This window comes from Coptis chinensis, chromosome 6 (genome assembly GCF_015680905.1).
Source record: "Coptis chinensis isolate HL-2020 chromosome 6, ASM1568090v1, whole genome shotgun sequence".
Taxonomy (NCBI): Eukaryota; Viridiplantae; Streptophyta; class Magnoliopsida; order Ranunculales; family Ranunculaceae; genus Coptis; species Coptis chinensis.
In genome coordinates this window covers 93,667,117-93,693,314 of record NC_141461.1, presented here as the reverse complement: position 1 = coordinate 93,693,314, position 26,198 = coordinate 93,667,117, and the positions used below count along the sequence as shown (strand labels likewise).

At 38.4% G+C, this 26,198-nt stretch overlaps 1 protein-coding gene, 1 long non-coding RNA gene and 1 pseudogene across 2 annotated transcripts; 2 read left to right on the top strand and 1 right to left on the bottom strand.

Annotated features, from left to right (window-relative positions):
- The first annotated feature begins 560 nt into the window (after positions 1–560).
- On the top strand, positions 561–1,478 carry LOC147495555 (aspartic proteinase CDR1-like). The gene has a single exon (XM_086568406.1). The coding sequence runs from the start codon at positions 561–563 to the stop codon at positions 1,476–1,478; it is 918 nt and encodes a 305-aa protein (XP_086424532.1).
- Positions 1,479–21,572: 20,094 nt separating this feature from the next.
- LOC147495554 (aspartic proteinase CDR1-like) lies at positions 21,573–23,181 on the top strand (annotated as a pseudogene).
- A 1,003-nt stretch (positions 23,182–24,184) lies between these two features.
- On the bottom strand, positions 24,185–25,076 carry LOC147495553 (uncharacterized). Its single transcript, XR_015200197.1, has 3 exons — positions 24,993–25,076; positions 24,579–24,694; positions 24,185–24,489 (listed from the first exon to the last, which is right to left on the bottom strand). It is a non-coding gene; the product is annotated as an uncharacterized LOC147495553 (long non-coding RNA).
- Positions 25,077–26,198: the final 1,122 nt, after the last annotated feature.

The window sequence follows — 26,198 nt, the reverse complement described above, 5'->3', positions numbered from 1 at the left end:
CCGCCCATTACTGCTCAGCCAAATTCGAACTTAGAATTAACAATAATAACTGTAAAACAGCAATAATAGTAAAACAACAATAATAGTACAACAGCAAAAAATAATAATTGCATCAATTTTTTGAAAGTAATAGTAAATGTCCTTTCCTATTGTCTTTGCCAAAATAGGCAATGTTGTTAAACCAATATTTCCTCGCTCTGATCTGTTAAGCTAGCTTCCATATCCATTTTAATCCTATAAGTACAGTAGTGCACTGCTTTGGGTATTCAATCTTTACTTCGATCTTCAGTCATGGTTGCAACAGTCTCTGCTACTCTGTCATGTATACTAGTAATCATCTCTCTAGTATCTCTCAGTTCTTGTAATACAGCAACCTCAAAACCTACAGGATTCACAACGCGCCTTATCCACCGCAACTCCATTAGATCGCCATTCCATAACCCAAACTTGACAAAAACTGACAGAATTCGAGCTGCAGTTCATCGCTCCTCAGCTAGAACAAAGTACTTTAAAAACAAACTCTCTCAAATAGTTTCTCCTAAAGCTATTGCAACGCCAGCATGGGCAGAAGTTGCAGAGTACATGATGGAGTATTATATTGGCAAAGAAACACAAGTTCGCTCTTATGGAATAATACTCGACACTGGCAGTGTGACCTATTTTGGCTACAGTGTCTTCCTTGTGACGGGTGTCCTGAACAGTCCATACCCTTATTCGATCCTTCGAAGTCAGTTAGTTATGTTCCATTAACATCTAATGCTGGTGAAGATTACTGCAAAAACGAACTGAACTACAATTGCGGTGAAAAAGCCTTGTGTCAATATGAAATGACTTATTTGGATGGCATTTTTTCGAAGGGGGATATTGCAACAAAGACTCTAAGTTTCCGTGATAATGATAGAAAGGCTGGTAATTATACCTTGGAACATGTTGTCATTGGTTGTGATCACCACAATAACGACACTACATCGACTGGTGAAGTACCACTTGGAATAATTGGTCTAAACAGGTCACCTGCATCCTTGGTTCGACAATTAATATATGCCCAACAATTTGCATATTGCTTTGGTGAAGAAAAAGATAGGAATGCAGAAGCAGGCTATATAAAATTCGAGGATGCGGCATCCCTGTCTGGGAACTCTACCCCTATATTGACTGGTATAGGTGATTCGTCTTACTTTGTAAATTTGGAAGGTATAAGCATTGGCAGCTTAAGACTTCCTATTCCAAATGATACATTTACATACAAGAAAGAGTTAAGAGATGGAGGCTTCATCGTTGATTCTGGTTGTACATATAACACAGCATTTAGAATTTTGACTGATGAATTGGACAAAAGGTTGCAGAGGAAACATTTTAAAGATCCGGATGGACTTCTCGAAGTATGCTATAAGGGAGAATCTTACGACTTTATGTATATCGACCCTATTACTTTCCATTTTATTGAAACTACGAACGTGGAATACATGGGTGTTTAAGAATTCGACTACATATTGCCTTGCTATGCTGCCTACAGAAGAAATTTCTATACTAGGAAACTATCAACAGAAAAATGTTCAGGTTGGCTATGACTTGAAAAACAATGTAATTCATTTTGATCCAAGTTTGTGGTGCAGCACCTTAGAACCCTAGGTTACGGTTTTTGCCCCCCCCCCCCCCCCTCCTCTCGTGAATCTGCTGCACCACAGATTTTTATAACACTTATAAGTAAGGGGGTGAAGAACTGATTTTGCTCTCATTATTTCATTGCTTAAATACTGGGAGTCGGTGTTTAGAAAAAAAAAATTATGTAGGCACTAGAAATGCACATGAGCAGGGTCAGAACTCCTTTCGAAGGCGTAATTGGAATAGGAGACCAATGCTCTCTCTCTCTCTCGAATCTCCAAAATAAACTAAATAAAAATGGTAGAGGACAAGCGCCTTTCAGATTGCACTGCTGGTTTTCTCAACAGCAAATCTAATTCTCCTATATACATATCGTTAGAACATACAGTCCTTACGTTGCTGACATTTGCAATTAGAGTTTGGCATGGTGCAATTCTTAAACTAAGACAATTGAAAAAAATAAGAAAAAAAAAAAAAAAAAAAAAAAAAAGAAAAGGAAAGAGACATGACGATTCTCTAATTTGCTTTATTCCCTCATACATGGGATATGGGGAGTTCATGTTGTTGGGAGATTTCACTAGAAAGTCACACTTCAATCTAGCTACTTTCTATCCCAAATGATTTCAACTTTGAGCTCACACCAAGGAAATCACCCACCTAAGACTTTGGTAGTTATCACAACAAACTCAAACAAGCAAAACCACTAATTTATCATCACCCATAACAAGCAAACAATAAATAAAGAAGTAAATAATGCAAAGAGACACAAAGATTTAGGTGGTTCTGTAAATATTACCTATATCCACACAAGAACCGAATTTCCTTTATAGCAAAGATTGGAGTTTTACAAGAGATATCAAGAATCAAGAACAAGAGGCCTTACTTCAAACCCTAGCTCAATAGAGCTCCCACAATACCCAAGAAATGAATCTCTCAAAGTTGTCTCAAAACCCTATTCTATTTCCTTTATATAGGTACACATAGAAAAAGGTGAAAAAATGGGCTTTGGGCGAAATATCGAAATCGGTGAAAATTTCGGAGGTATGGCAGCTGGTCGCGGCCAACTCGATAACTTTCTCAAAGCATGATGAAGTGCGCCATGACCAAGGCATGAAGCGGGTCGCCCACTTTCTAGTAGTGTCGGTGGATGGCGCCTTGTCCAAAGCATGGTTGAGCGCGGGTCGCGCCCCCTTCTCCAAATTGAAAACTGAGAGTAACAACGTTGGACACCGGAGCAAAGCTCGGCGGTTCCACTAACCCAACAATCTCCCACTTGGAACCTTCGAGATTTTACATGCACATCACAACTCAATTGTAACAACTCAATCCAAATCCAATTTACTAATGAAACACTCGGCTCATCCATCATGGTCTTCAAGCAAGAAGACCCACCAAAGTTGAACACAACTTCGCCAAGATGAAACGCGGTCTTGTCAACATATCCGCGGATTCTCACTCCCTTGGATTTTCTCAAGTGCCAAAACCTCATCCTCCAACGGATCGGATAAAATGATACCGAGACCAATGTGCTTGGTCCTAGAATGAAAGGCGGAGTTTCTTAGCAAGATGTATAGCACTCACTGGACCGCCACCGTAACAACACATCTCTCTCTTTGCTTCATCCCAAGCTCTTCCATCAATCCCCAGAACCAAATAATCTCTTTGCTTACCTCTCAGAATAGCCACATACTGCCTCGTGGTAGACAAAACAACGATCTTCTATAACCGAGAAATCCAACTCACTGCAAGTAGGACCTCTTTGTAAAGACATAACCGATGAGTGCTTCTTCCGCGATCTACCTCACCAGTAAAATTGGCATCCACATACCCTTACGGGTTCACAACACCCCCACTCCATAACATAGGCATTTCTCTATAGTACCTCTCCGGATATCTCAATATCCACTTCGGCTTCCCAATGTTGCTTGCGGGATTAAACATAAATCTTGGCGACAAATCCCCAATTGGGCTATATCCAGACGCGTGCAAACCATGACATACAGAAGACTTCCAATGGCAGAGGTGTATGACACCTTAGCCATGAAGTTGCTTTCCTCAACAGTCTTGGGAGAGTGTTCCTTGGACAACTTGAAGTGGACTGCCAAAGGTGTGCAAACTGGTTTCGCACTACCCATGTTGAACCTCTTCAATACCTTCTCAACATACTCGACCTAAGACAACTCGTATACCTTTACGCCTATCTCTTCCTCGATCCTCATCCCTAGAATCTATTTGGTCGCACTCAAGTCCTTCATAGAGAACTCACTTGCCAACTTCTTTCAATCTCCCAATTTCTGAGATATCAAAACTCGCTACTAGCATATCATCAACATATAGTAATAGGATGGCGTAGTCGAGTCGAACCTCTTGAAGTAGCAACAATGGTCGGTGTTGCACTTATAGTAGCCATTTCCTTGCATGAAGTTATCAAACTTCTGTACCCTTTGCCTAGGGGCTTGTTTCAAACCATACAAGCTCTTTATGAGCATGCATACCATATTCTCCTTACCGCTTCTTGATAAAACCCTCGTTTCTTTGCATGTAAATTTCCTCAACTAGGTCACCATGGAGGAAGGCAGTTTTAACATCCAACTGCTCAAGATACAAATCTTCCACTGCAACAATACTCAACACTGACCGAATAGTATTCAGTTTCACCACTGGGGAGAATATCTCTGTGAAGTCAACGCCTGCTTTCTGCTGAAAACCCTTGACTACTAGCCTTGCTTTGTATCTCTGGGAACCATCATGTTCCTCTTTGACTCTAAACACCCATTTGTTCTGTAGAGCCTTCTTGCCCATGGGTAGTTTGGCTAACTCCCACGTGCCATTAGAGATGAGGGACTTCATCTCATCTTGCATAGTAGGCTCCCACTTGCTTGCATCACTCGTCTCCAATACTTCATCATAGCATTGAGGCTCGTCACCATCAGTAAGTAGCAAGTAATTCACATAGGTGGAGGGCGGATATCTCGTACTCAGTACATGTGGCCTAGATGTCTTCCTTGGGGCACGAGGTGGAGATGGATTCGGTGGTGAAGTATCCTCATTATTCTCAGAGTCACTACTACTGTCATCCTCTGACTGTGGGGATCCCACTATACCACGACTTACATCGAAGTCTTCCAACTCAATATACTCTGTGCCGCTGTCTGTACCCGATTCCTTGGTTTGTGTTTCATCTATGTCCTTGTACATCACATTCTCATTAAACACAACATCTCTACTATGTATGATTTTCCGATTTTGATCATCCCAAAAGAGATACCCAAAATCATCACCGCCATAGCCGATGAAGGTGCACTTTAGTGACTTAGCATCAAGCTTGCTTCTAGCTTGGTCACTAATGTGGACATAGGACACACAACCAAACACCTTCAAATGGGAAAGGTTCACATCCTTCCCGCTCCACACTTCCTCTGGAATCTTAAAATCGAAGATGTACCGATGGTCCTCTATTGATCGGGTAAGGCTGCGTTATAACGCTTTCGCCCGGCTGGCAGGGCAAGCCCGCTGAGTGTCGCATACACCTAGCTCTCTCTATAAGTGTTCTATTCATCCGCTCTGCAACCCCATTCTGCTGAGGTGTCCCTGGCAAAGTCTTTTCCATCTTGATGCCATTGTCAGCACAGTATTTCTTAAAACCTGAATCTTCATACTTTCCACATTTGTCAGATCTCAGCTTCTTTACTTTCAAGCTTGTCTCATTCTCAACCATGGCCTTCCAAGTCTTGAACACTTCAAATACTTCTAACTTGTGTCTCAAGAAATAAACCCACACCTTCCTAGTATGGTCATCAATGAAAGTCACAAAATATAACTTTCCGCCAAGTGAAGAGACATTAGCTGGCCACGAGACATCTGTATGAATCAACTCAAGCCTTCTATCTTTCGGAGTCTGACCTATTCTTTGAAAACTCATCTGCTTCTGCTTTCCAAATACGCAATTCTCACAGAAGTCAATTTCAGTCGATTGTAACTTTAGGAGTTTACCAGAAGAGTGAAGAATTTTCATTCCTTTCTCACTCATGTGACCAAGTCTGCAGTGCCAAACATTCGGATCCTCTTTGCCATGTGCCACGACAATCGACTCACAACCATGTGTAGTCATGTAAAGAGTACCATCTTTCTTACCATTTGCAACAACCATTGAACCCTTCGAGACCTTCCAAGTGTTACCGGTGAAGACTGTAACAAATCATTCACTTGCCAATTGCCCCACAGAAATCAAATTCTTCCTCAAATCCGGAACGTGTCTGACGTCCCTCAATAACCATGACGAGCCATTCATCTTGACATGCACGTCACCCTTGCCGACAATGTCACAAGGTTGGCATCACCGAGAAAGACCGTTCCAAGGTCACCTTCGGTGTAGTTCTAAAGAACTCTCGATGTGAGGTAGCATGGAAAGATGCGTCAGAATCAAGTACCCAAGACTCCTTCTTTTGCTCCATCGAACATATTAAGGCATCATCTACCATCTCAACAACATTAGCTTCTTGATTCGTTTTCTTGTTCTTGTTAATGTTGTTGTTGTTTCTTGGTGCTTGAGGCGATTATACTATAGTGGCGGGGCTACCAGGTTGTAAGATCTTGATAAGAGCCCAAAATCGTAGTTTTAACCCCTTAATAATCATACTGTTAGACCAATTATGTGAATAATAAGTAAGAGTTAATACGATTACGTGTTTTATGCATTTCAGGGCTTCAAAGTCCATTATGTGCGAAATGTGCCACTTTAGCGAGATAAAGGAGCAAAAGTCGTGAGAACTTCCAAATGCCATATCTTTGGACTCAGACCTCGGATTGAGGCCTACCTTATGTCAAAACGACCGGCTCGGAAAGAGCTTTGCAATGGTCCAAGCCTTGACCCAATCAGAGGAGCAGAAGTGGACGAAAAGTCTGTGGAAGTCAACTGCAGCTGAAGAGGCCTTTTTGGGCCTGATTCTCTGGCCCAAAACATGGCTCCAAGCCCATGCACGAATTTTGGATCTGAATGTATAAGAACAAAAGCTTAAGTCTTTGTTAATGGTAGATAGTTAGGTTAGAAAATAAATTAGATTAGTTAGCCTCCATTAAACCTTAATTCTAGATCTAGTTTTCATTAGATTAATTAAGTTTAATTTCATTTCAATTCTTGTTTTAGATTAAACTCTCAAATTATTGTTCTTGATTGATTAGATAATAAAAATAGTTATTTTGTCAATTTCGATTTATAGATCTAAATTCCATTATTGTTTGCTATCATTTCATAGTTATTAATTAGATTTCGATTATTGTTTAGTGAAATCGCATAAAGTTAGAATGCTTTATATTATGTTTAGTTTTAATATAAATGGAAATGATTGCGGAATGATTCAAGGCTAAACCTCCATTAGAGGGGGTTGTGAAGCCTTGATGAAAGCTTGATTCGATTATCGTGGTTAGTCGTTAATTATTTTCTATTCCACTCTAGAAATGATTAGTTCACCATGAGAATGGGTTTAATTGTTCACATGCTAGTTATGAATTGGTAGAAATGCCATGTATAATTAGGGATTAGGAATAACCAATTGTTCTGCGGCGTTCATTTCGGATTCTGACGATTAAATCGTTAGTGGATTAAGTTGAGTTAAGGTGGAATCAATCCCCTCAACTCCTTATCATAGAATCAGCGTAGCATTCCCTTAGTATTCCGATAACCGACTAGTTGCATCTTGTGGGTAGTTGCATCGTGGTATAATTCCCTTCATTAAAACTCTCATAGACTTAAAAGCGACTAGTTAGATTAGAAAACATCCATGCTAGAGCACTAGGAGTGGAGCGAACTTGTCTACTCCACTATATCTCAATTGGTTGAGAGTAGAAATAAATCTTTGATAAACAAGAGAGCATCAAGTAAAAGTTTAGTTTACTTACGTTGTGGATTAAGTAGTTCATTTTAGTAGGTAGACTAAATTCATTTTACATTTATCATAGAATCAACGTTAGCATTCCCTTAGTATTCGATAACCCGACTAGTTGCATCTTGTGGGTAGTTGCATCGTAGTATAATTCCGCCCATAAAACTCTCTTGACTTAAGAAGCGACTAGTTAGACTTAGAAAACAATCCGTGCTTTGGGAACTAGGAGTGGAGCGAACTTCATACTCCATTTAGTGCAATTAGCATTGAGTAGAAGATTTGATAATTAGACACGTAAAAGCGTAAGTTTAGTTTACTTACGTTTTGGATTCCTAGTTCATTTCGTAGGTAGACTAGTCATTTTTCTATTATCAAATGGCATTTTACCATCTTAGTTGCACTTTAGCATTGTTTTCTTTGTAGAAGTAGTCATTTTTAAGTCCCATTAAACCCACCCACCCTTGTTTGATTCATCTTGTGGTTATTAGTTTCAGCGTCAAAAATTCGAAAAAAATACGGGCGGCGCCAAAGAGGAAGCGCGACCAGCTATATTCTTGGAATTTCAACAATACACCTTGGCCAGCATGCAAAGAGAGCCGACCAGCTAAGTTCTTGGAATTTTCTTCTTAATCGAAGGCCAGCGCCCGCGATAGCGCGACCAGCTAAGTTCTTGGGACTTCGAATTTACAACTTGGCGCCCAATAAGTCGAAGCGCCAGCGCCTTAGCTGAAATTTCTGGATTTCCCGGGTTTGATTCGAACTTCGAGTTGTCAAGTTTTTCAGTGTTCTAATCTCTTATTTACACTGAACAGCGTAAACAAGGCGCTATTCAAACGCGCGTAGCAAGGAGGCATTCAGTACTCCTTCTTCCACTCCTCGCCCCTTACGTCGAGGAGGAGTTTTAATTCTAGTATAATCGGGCTTGTTTTTCGTAGAAATAAATACAACAAGCCTATCTAGAATTTCACACACTACTACACCGATATTATGGCTGAAGAAGAGACTCCTCTCTCGACTTTTATAAAGCTTTGGCGATAGCCCTAAATCTTGCATCGTTCTAGCGGACCAAACGGGGATTTTTGAATTCCCCAAACATATTTAATCATTACCCGTTTTCCATGGTCTAGACCATGAAAAACCTTACCAACATCATCGTGGGGATTGAACAAGTCCTTACAACATTCCATCATCCTACCGTTGGTGCGGAACAAATTAAATTGAGGGTATTTCCACTTCACCTTAGGCGATAAAGGCGTCTTGGTTAAGCGCCCAAAGCGCCTAATTACTAATGGACTCGTGGGCCAAACTTGTTGTTGTTTATGGAACATTTTACCCCACCCCTAAAGGCGGATGAGATGCTTTCCAAGATTCATTTTTTCGACAAAATCCTCATGAATCATTTTAGGGGCTTGGAATCGTTTCACCCGATCTGCTTATAGAGTGTCCACACCATAACTTAGCTAAAGACCGTTAGTTAGTGCCTTTTTCAAAGGACTTCTACACCACCATAAAAAGAAGTCCTTGACATAATGAATGGGGGTAGTTTCCTAAGTAAAGGAGCCAATGGGGCTTACAAATTTTTAGAGGATCAAACTAAAGCGAAAATAACAAGGGGGTAGTGGCGATTACTCCCCGCTCAGCTAGTTCTTCTTCCCGCGATTAAGGCTACCGGTATGTTTGAGGTTAAACCCGATCTAGAACTTAAAATTTAATCGAATCTCTAACTAAAAGGTTGAGGCCATTTACGTACAACAAAAGCCTATCCCGTCATGAATGTAAATTCAAATCCATGTAGTTTTACGTTTGGAGTCACGAGCATCTCGACTCCCAACGTCCTATAACTATGAACATTCTTGTTCTATTAATAGTGAACCTAAGCCCCTTGGAGACAAAATCCCAACCGGTTGGAGAAATAACCAACAAGTCACACCTCCGAGTCTGATAATCAATATGTTAGGCTGACACACACGGTTATAACCAAGCTCCTCGGGACAAGGGCGAGTCGGGGGGTAATTATAATAATTATAACAACCAAGCCTGACCTCGACAAGGTCAAGCACAAGGTCAATATAGTTATAATAATTATAATGCTAATAAAGGTATCGTTCGGTAAATAATAACTATCACAATCCGCCTATAAATAATCAGCGCGACATAGTTCGATCCCACACCACCCGTGACTATTACACCCACACAACCGGATCGTCTTGACACCTTCATACAAGTGAGCCAACAACTTTTCCAAACCATGGCTCAATCTAACCAACACATTCTACAATCGTTAATAATTTAAACCAACGGTTAGCCCAAAAAGACCAAAAGGTGTGTTTCGGGCCAAGCGATACCCAACCCTAGAGCGGCAAACCGCGACCTTTGAGGTAAAGGGTAATACTAGTGCGAAACTACAAGCGTGGGTGAGCTAAATGCCATCACCACTCTCCGTTGCGGAAGAGTGGTTGATAACAAAAAGTAACTATGCCTATAGTTACCCCATGATACTCCTACAACGGATGTCGAACTAGATACGAAATAGAAATGAAGAGCCTACAACTGTAGAGGTACCGGTTAAACCCTGACCTAAGAAACAAAAAGCCAAGGTTAAACATCCTGTTGATTCATATGCTAATTATATAGAAAACACCGTTTCCCCAAAAATTAGCCATGTTAACTAGGGATACAAATTATGAGGAGATTAGGAGCGTTTTCAAAAATCTAACTATAAACCTTCCCTTTCGAAGCTATTAAAAAGCTACCACACCATGCTAAGTTTCTTAAGGAGTTGTGTACTACTAAAAAAGACCAATATACCAAAAGGCGCCTTTTAGCGAACAATTCCCAACGCTATCACGAAAATAATGGAATTGTTAAGTACAAGGACCACAATTAGATCCTCTTTGTCTGATGCACCTTAGGAGATTCTCACACGACGACGACCTATTTATTAGACACGGGGGCTAGTGTTAACTTACTCCCATTTTATTTGTATAAACAAATGGGTCTAGAGGAGATGCAACCTACTAAAATGGCGTTGCAATTAGGTGACCGGTCTATTAAAGTATCCTAAGGGTGTGGTTGAGAGCGTCTTTGGTTAAAGTCCAAAATTTTTTACTACCCGGCCGACCGTTATCCTCGACCGCGAAGTCACTAACGACTCTGTACCTATCATTTTAGAATGTCCTTTCTTGGCTCTGCAACGCGGCTCATAAACTGCCGCGATGGTTCGATGTCCTTGTCCTTTGGCCATCTTTGTTGAGGTAAATGTTTTCAAAACTAGGACCGCGATATCGATTCATCTACAAATGGAGAGGTTAGCATGATCGAGCTTAGCTCAAGATTACTTCAAAAACATGTTTCGGAGAAACAGATTAACAAATTCCTTTCGCCTTGAAATTCCGACTTTAACAATGACTCCACGGTAGTAGGCGAAATCGAAGAAGAATTCCTGCAACTCTTTTGCACCACTTCTTTACCAACGCGAGTCCCCTTGCCAACAACCATTCATCCCTTGATGCTATGGCGGAAGATGAATTTTTCAATCTTTATCCGGTGATCCTTTTGACCCACCTATTGAGGAATGTCTTGCGTATATCAAGATTTACGATGATATGGACTTGAGCTCTAGGCGAGAATCATTCACCTTCCATCACCAATATTCCCCACCCTCCACCTTTTCAAAGGAACCTCGAGTTTGCACTTTCGATCCTTTAGTTTCTCACATGCTTCATGATTTTTTAAATCCACCTAGTAAACAAATACTTCCCGAGGATAAACCACTTGACACCTTCATTTTTAGACTTGAGGCGGTCCCCAACTACACCATGAATGAGTTTTGTGCTAAACCCACATCCTCATTTTTCCATGCTTTTTCTCTAAAACTTATCCCAATCCACCATATCTTCCACAACCATTCACTTTTCCACACTTATTCACTAGGACACCCTCTCGTTCAAAGATGAAACATAAGGTGCATGCTTTCGGTTATGTTATAGGTCTATCGACTTAAGCTTTCATTCCACTAAGGCTGCGTCGTAGGAAATCTTGGTGCTTGATTGTGTTTGGATATGTTTTCTGTGATATTTATTTATGGAATGATCCACAACTATTTAGGTTGTTGATATATGATAAACCTGCATATTCATACATATGTTTAGATAAAGTCTCGAGTATCGACTATAAGCGACTCAATTTTTGTGTTTGGTGCATTTCTTTTCATTTCCATATATTGGTACAATGCACCATTCAGTAACCGGCCCTCCCTATGGAGTGTGTGGCTGTAAGTACGGATCCTAAGTCCACGTTTCACATAATTCCGTTTTCCACTCTTGCATGTTTTCGGTTTTTGAGTCATGTTTCTCTATGGTGTGAATTATGTCTTTCTTGCTTATTGTTTTCCTTTATATTAAACCTAATTCATAAAAAAAGTAAAAAGTTTAAAGATATATAAAAATAGTAATCTAGCAAGTCTCGGGAATCGACTTTAAAAAAGACCCCGTTTTAAAACAAATTTTTACAAACTGTTTTCAAAAATTTGTTTGGGGGATGAAGTGTTTGAGTTTTCCATTCTTGATCACTCAAATTCCTATTCTTACCCCCACCTCGCTCCTTGAAGAGTACCTAGATTTCTACTTGTTTGTTGTTTTGATGTTGTCTTTTATTATTTTTAGTAGATAGGATGTTACGTTGTTAAATTCCGTAGTTAATTTTGACTTTTGTAGTGAAATGTTGTTTGAATGACAATATTAATATAATGTCGTTATTTTTCATTGTCGTGATTAGTTAATGTTGATCCCACCTTCCCAAACTGTTTGGGGGTGGTGTTATCTATTCGGCATGATTTTATATAAACTTCATTCATTACTACACTCACAACCCACACTACACCTAACTTCCATCACTCACCTTTCCTCCCCGCGTTTAGTCTCATTTTTCAATTTTCAGCAACTCCGGCGCTTTTCGCGCCCTTCTGGGGCGCTTTTCGCGCTCTGTATATTTTTGTTCTGAATTTTGCTTTCGAGGCGCCGCCAGCATGCTGGCCGACCGACCAGCCCTCATCTTGGACCTGGAATGCGCCGCCCGCCACAAGTTAGCGCGACCAGCTAAAACACTTGGAATTCTAAAATTTTGGGCGACTTCATCGCCTATCTATCTGGCCTTCGCCAGCCTGACTTCCGTGGACCGAAAAATTCCAGTTTTCTACGGGTAGTTTCGGATCATTCATAGCTATTCCAGGCGTAATTTTGAGATGACATCTCCTATAATAATACGAACAGTCTTTCAAAGATTTGTTCCAAAGCACTACTTATGGTGCTTGGTTTTGTGAGTGATCACACCGTAGGCTAGGAACCGCTTATGGGTCTTGCTAGCAATTGTTCTTGGACTTGCCATGCCGGCTGAAATACAAGACCCATGATGCTATTGGGTAGATAATATGCATATCCGGGAGTGGAGGTAAGTTTTAGTTTACGTTGAGTGTCTCGCTTATGTCCCCGAGCAATTTCATTACGGTAACCCCCATAATGGGTGGAACTCTTATAGAGTTCGTCGTCGGTTTTTGTATTTCCTATATTAGTATGTTCTAACCTTGTTTTTTGCGGATGTTCCACAATTTCCGCAGCGTTTCCATGGTATTTTTCCTACCCTCTTTATTTAAATGCTTTGAGGACAAAGCATGCTTTTTTGTTTGGGGGCATAGAAACCGCGTGTAATTAAGTCATCTGTTAGGATATAGATATATATAATATGCATTTGTTTTCTAGTTAAAATTTCAAAATTTAAAAATATAAATAAATAAGTTTATGCTATACACTTAGGAATATTGGTATTGTTTTCTTTCTCCATGCTCTTAACAATCTAGAAGTCTCACATAGTTGTTGCATCGAGAATAATTGTTAGAAACTTAGGTTAATCGTAGGTAATAATCTTTGCATCTATCTATAAATATATTACATGAGTATCTATGATTGTTAGCGATAAAGTTTAAAAATCTAGGCTAGAGTACTTATTCTACAAATCCTGTGAGAGAATATAGCCTAAAAAGCTTATATGAAGCGAAACATTTGAGAAATGACACAAGGGAGAAGTAAAATCCGGATAGAAATCACCGTCCACTTGCTTGATCACTAAACCATATCCTAAGTGAGAATTTAGGCGCTCTTTGGATCGATATAGCCGAGAAATTCAAACCTATGAATTATTTTCCGCTAGTCACCACTCGAGCCTTTTCTTTAGCCTTCCATACACCACAATTCCTTTACCACATGTTACAAAACAAAAAAAAAAAATAAAAAAAAAAAAGAATAAATCAACCTACCCAATTTAGAATAAGTCCGGAGAATAGAATGAGTGAAGAAAGAAGAAGAAAAACACATTATGTAAACAAAAATTGTTACTTGCTTGGAAAAAATAAAAAAAGAAGTTTCCATCCAAAAAAAAAAAAATAGAAATAAAATAAAAACTCCAAGAAATAGAATAAAAAGGAGTCAAAAAGCCAAGGAAAAAAAAAAAAATATGGCTGGGATGGAAACAAAGTATAGAAGCAAAATAAAATAACAAGGTTTTCTCTAAGTTACATAATCTGAAGACTCTATTATCTCGGACTTGTCCTTTTGAATATCCATTTCCTTCCTTCTTAAACCATCTCCTAATCCCGTAACACCTAATAAAGACCTCTAGCTCGATTAGGAATAGGTTAGTGTGATAGTAAGTGGCGGATGTGTTTGATTGACCCGGCTTCCTTGTTGTCATTGAGATTGTAAGGTAAAGTGTGCCCACTGTACCTTTAGATGTAGCTTAAACTTGAGTGGAAAAATCAGTGTTGTTTCTTGACTATTATTGTGAGAACCTACTTAAGGGGCTATTAGAGTTCTCGAAAACAAACACTTCTAAAACATTTTATAGTACTACTCATTGTGTATATGTTTATTGTAGATGATAGATTATTATGCATATATTAACTTAGGTTTTGACTTGGTTATTCTTATTCAATTGCTAGAGAGATGTATAGATAGTTGAGCATGAATAAAGGAAACAATAGTTTTATTTTCTTAGTCGTTGTAGTATAGATGAAGTTTGTGAGTACCTTCACGGAAAACTCTCCGAGGCTATAACTTCGTCCACTAGGGAATTCCTAGTGGTTTAAGGCCTTGTTGCATATGGTCAATGCAATCGCACTCAGTAAACGAGAGTAGTTAGAACTCCATTTTTGGTCACTTATTCTAATTTCTCATCTTTGCTTGAGGACAAGCAAAATCTTTGTTTGGGGTGGTTTGATAAGAGCCCAAAACTGTAGTTTTAACCCTTAATAATCATACTGTTAGACCAATTATGTGAATAATAAGTAAGAGTTAATACTGATTCACGTGTTTTATGCATTTCAGGGCTTCAAAGTCCATTATGTGCGAGAAATGTGCCACTTTAGCGAGATAAAGGAGCAAAAGTCATTGAGAACTTCCAAATGCCATATCTTTGGACTCAGACCTCGGATTGAGGCCTACCTTATGTCAAAACGACCGGCTCGGAAAGAGCTTTGCAATGGTCCAAGCCTTGACCCAATCAGAGGAGCAGAAGTGGACGAAAAGTCTGTGGAAGTCAACTGCAGCTGAAGAGGCCTTTTTGGACTGAAAGAATTGGGTTTGGGCACGATTCTGCGGCCCAAAACATGGCTCCAAGCCCATGCACGAATTTTGGATCTGAATGTATAAGAACAAAAGCTTAAGTCTTTGTTAATGGTAGATAGTTAGGTTAGAAAATAAATTAGATTAGTTAGCCTCCATTAAACCTTAATTCTAGATCTAGTTTTCATTAGATTAATTAAGTTTAATTTCATTTCAATTCTTGTTTTAGATTAAACTCTCAAATTATTGTTCTTGATTGATTAGATAATAAAAATAGTTATTTTGTCAATTTCGATTTATAGATCTAAATTCCATTATTGTTTGCTATCATTTCATAGTTATTAATTAGATTTCGATTATTGTTTAGTGAAATCGCATAAATTTCAATGCTTTATATTATGTTTAGTTTTAATATAAATGGAAATGATTGCGGAATGATTCAAGGCTAAACCTCCATTAGAGGGGGTTGTGAAGCCTTGATGAAAGCTTGATTCCGATTATCGTAGAGTTAAAATTAGTATTTTCTATTCCACTCTAGAAATGATTAGTTCACCATGAGAATGGGTTTAATTGTTCACATGCTAGTTATGAATTGGTAGAAATGCCATGTATAATTAGGGATTAGGAATAACCAATTGTTCTGCGAAGCAGTTCAATTCGGATTACGACGATTCGTCGTTAGTGGATTAAGTTGAGTTAAGGTGGAATCAATCCCCTCTAACTCCTTATCATAGAATCAACGTAGCATTCCCTTAGTATTCCGATAACCGACTAGTTGCATCTTGTGGGTAGTTGCATCGTAGTATAATTCCCTTCGTAAAACTCTCATAGACTTAAAAACGACTAGTTAGATTAGAAAACATCCATGCTAGAGCACTAGGAGTGGAACGAACTTGTCTACTCCACTATATCTCAATTGGTTGAGAGTAGAAATAAATCTTTGATAAACAAGAGAGCATCAAGTAAAAAGTTTAGTTTACTTACGTTGTGGATTCGTAGTTCATTTCGTAGGTAGACTAAATTCATTTTACATTTATCACATACAACTTCACTTATGTCTCGAGGTTTATGTTCAACACTTTGCAATCGGGGGGATTGAGATTTCGATCTCCCCCTCCACTTTTTCTTACCACGACTCCTATTTGAATTCCTTCCCCTACTTTCAGTGCTCAATGTCGACCCTGAAGTTGACCCTGAAGATGAAGGACAATCCTATCTCCAGATTTCCTCGGTTAGTACCATACTAACAACGTGCTCAAACTTCAACTTGGTCATTCTCGCAGAGCCACTAATAGCCGCCATAGTCACCTTCCAACTTGGAGGCAATTGTCCAAGTATCGCCAAAGCTAGCACCTCATCACTAAATGTAATCTCAACCGACTCCAATTGATCCTTAGTTTGGTTGAATTCATTTAGGTGATCCTTGAAGGAGGTCCCCTTCGACATTCTTAAACTAAATAGCTTGGTGATCAAATAGACTTTGTTCGCGGCTGAGGTTTGTTCATACATTGTAGTAAGTGCCTCCATGAGAGACTTCGCCGTCTTCTCAGTTTTAATATTGAAGGCTACCAACTTCGAAAGACTCAATCGGATTGTGGCCAAGGCCCTTCTATCTTGCAAATCCCATATGCCTTACGGAATCTCATCAGGCTTCTCACTTATCAATGTTTCCATCAAATCCTTTTGATAGAGTACGTTCTCGATTTGCATCTTCCAATAGCCAAAGTTTGTTCCACAAACTTCTCTATCTTGTAGCTTTCTTTGTCGGCCGTCATGACTTCTACTGAACCAAAACAACAGTGGAGAACCTCTCAGAGGAATTTCTTCAAACACATAGCTCTCAATGCTAAAGGTGGAGTCTTTCCTCACACACCTTGTTCAAATAATTCAAACCGTGGCTCTGATACCACTTGTTGGGAGATTTCACTAGAAAGTCACACCTCAATCTAGCTACTTTCTATCCCAAATGATTTCAACTTTGAGCTCACACCAAGGAAATCACCCACCCAAGACTTTGGTAGTTATCACAACAAACTCAAACAAGTAAAGCCACTAATTTATCATCACCCATAACAAACAAATAATAAATAAGGAAGTAAATAATGCAAAGAGACACAAAGATTTAGGTGGTTCGGTAAATGTTACCTACATCCACACAAGAGCCGAGTTTCCTTTATAGCAAAGATTGGAGAGTTTACAAGAGATATCAAGAATCAAGAACAAGAGGCCTTACTCAAACCCTATCTCAATAGAGCTCCCATAATACCCAAGAAATAAATCTCTCAAAGTTGTCTCAAAACCCTATTCTATTTTCTTTGTATAGGTACACATAGAAAAAGGTGAGAAAATGGGCTTTGGGCCGAAATATCAGAAATCAGTGAAAAATTTGGAAGGCATGAGCGCGGGTCACGCCCAACTCTAGTAACTTTCTCACAAAGATGAGCTAGGGTCGCCATGACCAAGGCATAAATGAAGCTGGTCATCCTCTTCTAGTAGTGTCGGTAGCATGGCTACCTTTGTCCAAAGCATGGTTGAGTGCGGGTCGCGCCTCCTTCTCCAAATTGAAAACTGAGAGTAACAAGGTCGGACACCGGAGCAAAGCTCGATGGTTCCACTAACCCAACACATGTAACATTCGGAAGTGACTTGGCAACTTTTTGTGCTAAATAAATTTAGTATTTTAGTAAAAAAAAATGAACATGGAACTTAACAGAATTCTGAGCACGGAGCCATTCAAAGAAGAAAAAGAAAAATACTAGCTGAGCTGAGTTGCGCAGAGTGGGATCAAATGTGAACATGGATTACACTGTAGCTTCTTATCTTAGTGCAATAACTGTAATGCCTGTAGTGGTAAAAAGTAAAAAATTGCGCAATACATTGCGTGTATTGGTTATTGAATATTCAGTACTGAGTATTGCGTAAAAACTGAGATAAGTATTGAGTAATGTGAACATAGATTATATAGCTTCATATCTTGTTTTTAATTGGCTATTTCATTCTAATTATCGATCACAAGTTCATAACTGAAGTACAGAGTCACACCTCCTAAGTTACAGAGTGGGAGGACTCTCTCACTTAACAGTGATTTTTTTTTGGAAATAATTAATAGGGTTAAGCATACCCTGGATTAGAAGATTATAATCTTACATAAACTTTTCCTCTTACATCATTTGTGTTTATCTCAATTAACACACTAGTGAGAGGAGGACCATAACAAATAAAACTTTCATCAACATGTAAAGAAAGCCTTGCTAAATGATCAACACTCTTGTTCACTTCTCGATACACATGTGTGTATGTTACTTCCTGCAACTGATCTGCTGTGTGCTTTATGGATGCCAGAATGTTGCTACAATACCATGGGGCATTCTCCTGACCTGTTAAGATACGGAAAAACCCTTTGTGAATCTAAACACACTGAAATCTTGTTGAAGCCGTGTTGTTGACATAGTTGTAGACCGACTGCAATTGCCATGAGCTCTTGGTATAATACCGATCTTTTGTTTCCACCTCCATGAATGTGAATATCACAATTCCATTATGGTCTACTGCTATAGCATCATAGCTAACATACTAATCAGTCATGGAACTTAACCGTCGGTATTGAACATCTATGCCAAGTCTGATCAAAAGGGCATTTATATCTCCAACATCAGGCATCGAGACTATTTTAAAGCCCAGATAGATCTTCATGTCCTTAATAATATAATAGAGTAAGCTAGTAGAGCCCAAGATTTTGATTTGTTCTGAAATCTTCTACCATTTCTCTCCATCTATATATAGCCAATAGTTGCACATGCATAGACCGTATAAACTTCTGCCCCATTCTCCATTTGAGGATTTGACAAAATTCCCCAAACCAACCTATTTGACTTTTGCCCAAACCTTACTTGTATACAAACAGTTGAAGTACAAGTATTTCGAGTTCTCCCTTTCAAGATTACAAAAGCAACACTTTGAGCTGGTAAGGATTTTTTTATGTATGAGTCTATCTTGTGTAGGAAGGTTACCTGTGAACAATTGCCAACTATTGAAAGAGTGTTTGGGTAGCACCAATTTGCCCCACACCATCTTGCACCAGTTAGGCTAACCTCTTTTCATTCTAAGTGCTTGATAAGCAGTTTTAGATGAAAATGGTCTAGATGAAGTATTGAGCCAAATGACCCTATCCTCGGCAAATGAGTAGTCTTTATATCTTTGGCTAGAATTGTTCTCTTCATATCACTATCGGGTAAATCATGTACTAGCTACCTGATTCCAGTATCCATTGGAGATTAGAGAACTAACATTTGCATCTAAGGGTAAATCTATAAGATTGATATGGCCTCTTCTGAATTAATGAGTGAGTCCTCGATGTACCATGGATCATGCCACAATAAAGTTTGGTCTCCGGTTGAAATGCTATATTTGATTAACTTGATGGCATGTTTTATATTCTTGAGAATGCATCTCCAAGTCCAAGAGCAGTCCCTAGAAATAGTCATAGTCCAAAAGCATTTGTCTTTGATATGTTACGCCCATGTCCAAGTGATCCAAAGACCACGAGTCTTTACAAGAAATCTTATATATGAGACCACAATATGATGCCCTGTTCCAAATAATAGGATCTTGAATCCCAAGCCCACCCTAAAGTTTAGAATAGAGAAGGTTCTCTCTAATGGACTGATACATTTTGTATTCCATCTGAGGGCCACTCCACAAGAATTTGATGCAAATCTTTGATACCATAAGATGCACTCCTTTTAGAAGTATAAATGCCTTGACCCAATAAATGTGAAAGGTTGCTAAGACTGAGATTATAAGTTTTAACCTTCCAGCATGACTCAGAGCTCTGTTCTTCCAATTTTCAAGTCTTGCAGTTGTTCGTTCCACCAAAGGTAGGCAGTCCTTGATATTTATCCTAGCTAAGATAAGAGACAATCTCAAGTATTTGATGGGTTGAGCTACAAACCGCATCCCCATGAGTTGAGTGAAGTGAGTGCTTTCATCATGTGAGAGTCCTCCTGCTATAAGAGTTGATTTTCTTAGGTTAAGTTTCATCCCTATTGCCATTGAGAACTCTCCGAGAATAGCTTTCAGTGCAAGAATAGGCTGCTCCTTTCCTTTAATGAAGATTAAGATATCATCCGCAAAGCATAGATGTGAGACTTGAGTAATTGAGTTCTCTTGCATGAGGGATGTGGTTGAATAGCTTTGTTTCTAAGTCTTTTTTGGAGTAAGGAACTTATAATCTAGCTCCATTATCATCAGTACAAAAAGATATGGTGACATGCATATATGGGGTCACCCTGCCTTAACCCCTTTTTACCTTGGAAGAAGCCCAAGGGCTTTCCATTGAATATAAGTGAGTAGTGCAACACATGACAATCCATTTCTTAATTAGCTCTCTTGGGAATCCCAATCTATCCAACATGTAGGTGATAGCTTCCCAGTTGACAGAATCGAAAGCCTTTTGAAGATCCACTTTTACAGTACATCTAGAATTACCATGTTGTCCTGAGTAACTTCTTAATAGCTCGTGAGCAAGAAAGAGATTGTCTTGAATGATTCTTCCTGGGACAAAAATAGATTGGCTAGGAGCCACCAAGTCATATATAACATGCTTTAGTCTGTTAGTAATAACCTTAGCTATGCATTTATAGATTACATTTGTGCATGCAATAGGTCTATACTCTCCTACTGTATAAGGGTATGGTTTTTCACTTTAGGAATCAGACAAATAAAAGTGGAATGAATTTATGCATCTAGGAATAGTAGAGTGTAAGAACATATACTTGATGGCCTTTGTGAAGTCAGCTCCTACAATACTCCAACACTTTTTGAAGAAAAAAATATTATACCCATCGGTCCAGGTGCCTTCTTATCATCTTGTTAAAAAAAAGCTTCTTTTATCTCTTCTTCTGTAACCTCATAGACTAGGTTATCTTGTTGTACATGAGATAAGGTGACTTACAAAAACAACGGGGGGAACATAAAGTTTAGGAGCAAAGTGCAATACCATGGACAGTATATATGTGCTAGCTGGATCCTAGTGTGCAGTAAGAAAAGAAGGAGCAGATCACATCATTACACTACACCATTTTTTTCCTATTTGGAACGGACTGGAGCCATTCCTGTTAGGTCCGAGCTAACATATGAACAAATTTACTAATCCGGTAGCTTATTTTTTCGCTGATTTTTGACACACACCCAACAGGAACAGTCCCCATCCGTCCCAATTTGCCAAATTCTGGTAGTGTTACATTAGCTGTTTACCTGTTTGACACTTTGACTAGTCAAATAAAAACAAGTTTAACTTTCTCTCCCTATTTGTATTAACAGGAAATTATACTTATTTTCCGATTGATTTCTCAATACTTCCAAACCAAATTCAAACTTAGAATAAGCAATAATAGCAACAATTAATAATATTAGAAACAAAAGCATTAGAAGTTTCTTCCTGAATTGTGTTTGCAAGAAATGGTAATGTCATTAAAACCAACATTTTCTGTAATGGGTTAAACTGGCCTATTTTGTCCTATAAGTATACAGATTTGAGGATGCTATTTCCTACTTCTTCCAATCATGGGTGCAACACTCGTTGCTACTTTAACATCCATACCACTATTCCTCTCTTTAGTATTACTCTGTTCTTGTTTCTCATCACTTCATGCAGCAACCTCAAAGCCTATTGGTTTCTCAACACACATTATTCACCGTAACTCTATTAGATCACCATTTTATAACCCAAACATGACAAGATCCGATAGAATTCGAGCTGCTGTTCATCGCTCCTTAGCTCGACAACAATACTTTCAGACCGCACTCTCCAATACTGCTTCACCTAATGATATTGCAACTTCAGCATGGCCAGAAGATCTAGAGTATATGATGGAGTATTATATCGGTAAAACGCCTCTCAGGTCTTATGGAATAATCGACACGGGGAGTGGCCTACTTTGGCAACAATGTTTTCCTTGTGATGGATGTCCTAAACTGTCCATACCCTTGTATGATCCTTTGAAATCAGCCAATTATAGTCCATTAACATGTGACGAACACTACTGCAACGAGGTACAAAACCACAAATGCAATGACAGGAACTTATGCCAATACGAAATTCATTATCTGGACGGCTCTTATTCCATGGGCGATATTGCAAAAGAAACGCTACATTTCCACGATAACAATATGACGGTTGGTAATTTCACCTGGGAAGGTGTTGTCTTTGGTTGTGCTCACGCAAGTAAGGACATTACAACAATTCACACAGTAGCACCTGGAATAATTGGTCTAGACAGATCAAATACGTCTTTGATTCACCAATCAGTTCTCAAAAAATTTGCATATTGCTTCGTGATCGCGACGATGTTCATGCAGATGGCTATATAAATTTTGAGTACGCGGCTTCCCTATCTGGAAACTCCACTCCTCTAGTGACTGTAGGGGGTCCAGCAGATAAGTATTACTTTGTAAATTTGGAAGGTATAAGTGTTGACGATCTTAGACTTCCTATTCAAAATGATACCTTCGGTTACAGGAGAGATCCACAAGGTAAGGTAACTGGCGGAGGATTCCTCATCGACTCAGGTGCTACTTATACCGTTCTTCATGAAACAGCATTTGAGATATTGACTGATGAATTGAGCAAAAGGTTGCAAAAGGATAGTATTTATGGTGGGGATCTCGAAGTATGCTACCAGGGCGGTGCTTCTCTGCTTGTGAATGGTCCTCATATAACTTTCCATTTCGCTGGTGTAGATTTGAAATTACCAACTTGGAGTACATGGGTGACTAGGAAAAATGAAATATATTGCCTAGCCATGGTGAGTTCAAACGCAATTTCTGTACTGGGAAACTATCAACAGCAAAATGTTCAGGTTGGGTATGACTTGCAAAACAATGTAATTCATTTCGATCCAACTCGGTCCTGCACCACCTTAGGATAGGTTTAAAAATGTATTCTTTTTGAGCTAGGAAAAAACAGAGCTTAATTATATAGTCCAAACCCCCGACTCAGTACAAACGTTTTAGATTTTTTCCCTTTTATGGTACAAAACGCTCAGATCTGATTTAGGTAAATGACCTTTGCTTGGTCGGTCTATAAAAGAATAGCTTACCAGAGAAACATTTGCATTTTGTAAAGCATTCTCTGATTCAGATTTGATAATTTTAAATAAGCTAAAATAGAATAATTGTGTTTGGTGGAGAAAAAAAAGAGAGAATAATTACAGGGCAAGGTTACGTCCCCCATTTCATCTTATCAATTGTCACTGGTATGGTACCGTCCCCATTTCATTTTTAAAAACACTTTTATCAATTGTTTTATCAAATCTGGTATTTTTTGGCATATCACAAGGTAAAACATCCTGGCCTTTAGCTCCAAAAAGTGTTTCCTTCCAAAGAAAAATAGTTTTTTAACTTAAAAACAAGTTTTACCTAATTATCATAAAACAAGTTTTGGGACCAAAAAGTGTTTTTGGATGAAAAACTATTTTTTTTAAATTTCAAAAAATGTTTTTTCACTAATAAACACTTTTTAGCAATAAATAAATAGGATCCAAACACCCCCTTAATTTCTCCTCGAAAAATATCATCAAATCATCAGTTGTCATTAGTTATATGGCTAAATCTAGTAATCCTGCGCTTACTAAATTTAGTGTTCTGTTTGTTTGTTTTTTCACGAATTTAGGCCCAAACACTTAAATTGAACTAGCCATTTGGCTGAACTTGCTACATAGATAGTTAAATATTCAAAAGCCTAAAATCCACTTGAATAAATAATATATTTATATTGATAGAACAGGGTGATGTGGCTTCTTGGGAGCATTCTCACCAAACTTGAGAATTATTGGTTTTTCAAAATCATCAAATAACTGATAAAAATGGAAATACTAATAATTGAACAAAAAAAAACACATTTGTCCATTAACACAAATACCATAAATAGTTATTAATTGATTTAAATCCTGCTAGTTCGAAATTCCTACGCAATATCATTTGAATCTTGTTTCAAACTACTAAATAGTGTACCACTACTCATTTACTCTCATTAGTCATTACACACGATGCAAAACATAATGTAGCGGACGGCCTTCAATCAAGTTGAAGCTCCCCAAAACTCCAAATCAAGACATATACAATACCATTTCAACGAAACAAAATTTACTTACAAATATGTATTATGGCATCTCGATTGCGATAATGTCAACAATGGTAACAAATTATGTTTTTTTTTTTTTTTTTTTTATAATGATAACAAATTATGTAACACATAGGAGAGATAGGAATATACATGTACGATATACTTCTTGATCTGATGATCCTCATCAAACTCGTAACTCCAATCAGGAACATACAATGAGAATGTTGTGATCATGTAAATGAGAAAGGCGATAAACCCTCCAAGCCTGGAACATTGATAATAAGCCATTAAAGTTTTGCATTCTTACGATGAAGACTTCTTATATTTTATCTTTTTGTATCTTATATTGCTCACCATTGCCAACGATATGCATTGAAAATGGAGAAATGTCCTAATTTAAGTACTGTAGATCTGACCTTTGTAGTGAAAGTCTCTATTAGAGCGACAATCAAGTATACCAAAGCAATTCTCTACAAGTAAAATAACGAATTCTTGAGAAATTATTTGAATCGGGCAATCGGTTAAGAAATTAGATAGCTCTTGCTATGATCAATTGGCGTAGAAAGGCCTAAGCCTAGTTACCAGTCTCTAGATCAAATCATGCATTTAGAATCGTAGGGTGGAGTAGGATTGCTAACTCAACCCAAACTTGTGTCGTTGCATGTTATGGGGTCTAGTACGTGTTCCCAAGTTGAAATTTACCCTTAGTTCCCTGGGCTTTCCGCAGTTTTGTTTTTCTAAAATATGAACAAAAAAGGGTTAGCAAACCTGAAGAATACCACGCCAATGGATTTGCTTCATGTCAATTCCATAAGAGAGGTCGAGGGAGCATGAGAGTAGCCACCTTCAACCATATAGAAAGTTGTGTTAGAAAAAAAGCCGGAAAAGTTAACAATACAAAATATTTCGTGCATAACTTTTATTTCTAAATTTCTTCCATAGATTACCTTGCAAAATAATTCCCCATAAGAGAAGCTTTATCAGATCATGTATAGACTAATCAGAAAGAGTTTTCTGGATCACTCTATTCCAATTCTAGTTCATGGTGCGTAGCGGGACGGTTGAAAAAGCAAAACTCCCCGGTTTCTTAAAGTTCCACATTTTACCCTTAAAATCTTAGCTATTACTACTAGCATTTTTCCTAACGTATTTCCCTTAATATAGGCAATATTATGATACTAATTTGTGTGACTACAAACAGGTCCATGATGCTGGTCACATGGTCCAAATGGGCCAGCCCAAGGCTGCCTTGGAGACGTTGAAAAAGGTGGACTTCATGAAAACTTACTACAGATGCTATTGACTCAAAATATTGTGTTGGATATGTATAGAGATTCAAGTACATCGCTCTGTTTCATCATCTGTTTCGTCACCTTGATATACGGTTTGAAACTCCATATTTTTCCTTTTCTTGCATCAGTTGGGAAATGGGAAGTCACATTCTTCTTACAATTAAGAAAGCTAGTTTACCTTCACTAAAAAAAAGAAAAAAAAAATGACAATGAAACAAATTATCAAAAATGCTTAACTGAACAGAATAAAATTTACTGAAGGATCTTTTTCGGAATGACTACCCCACTGGACATTCTCTTGTGGACATATTGTCACCATTTTGAAATCATTACACGTGAATTAAAGCATGAAGTTCAGAGATTAGTGAATAGTGAATAGTTAGCCACTAAGAGAAACAAATTTACGTTGTAAACACACACACATACAAACAAATGAAAAGGAACATCTAGCAGCAAACAATCAAGAATAAAATGGCGAGCAACAGACACGTGAACTGTGATTCTTCCTAGTGCCTTGCGAAGTTTAGCTAAGGTTTAGGCAAAAAATGTCAGCTAAATGCAACTCTGTAATCTTCACCACCACCATCATTTTTTTTATTTCGGAAAATATATTAAAAATGAGTGTGCAAAAATCAATCCAAATGTGGACTCTAGGTAGGTCAACAAACACTAACACACACCC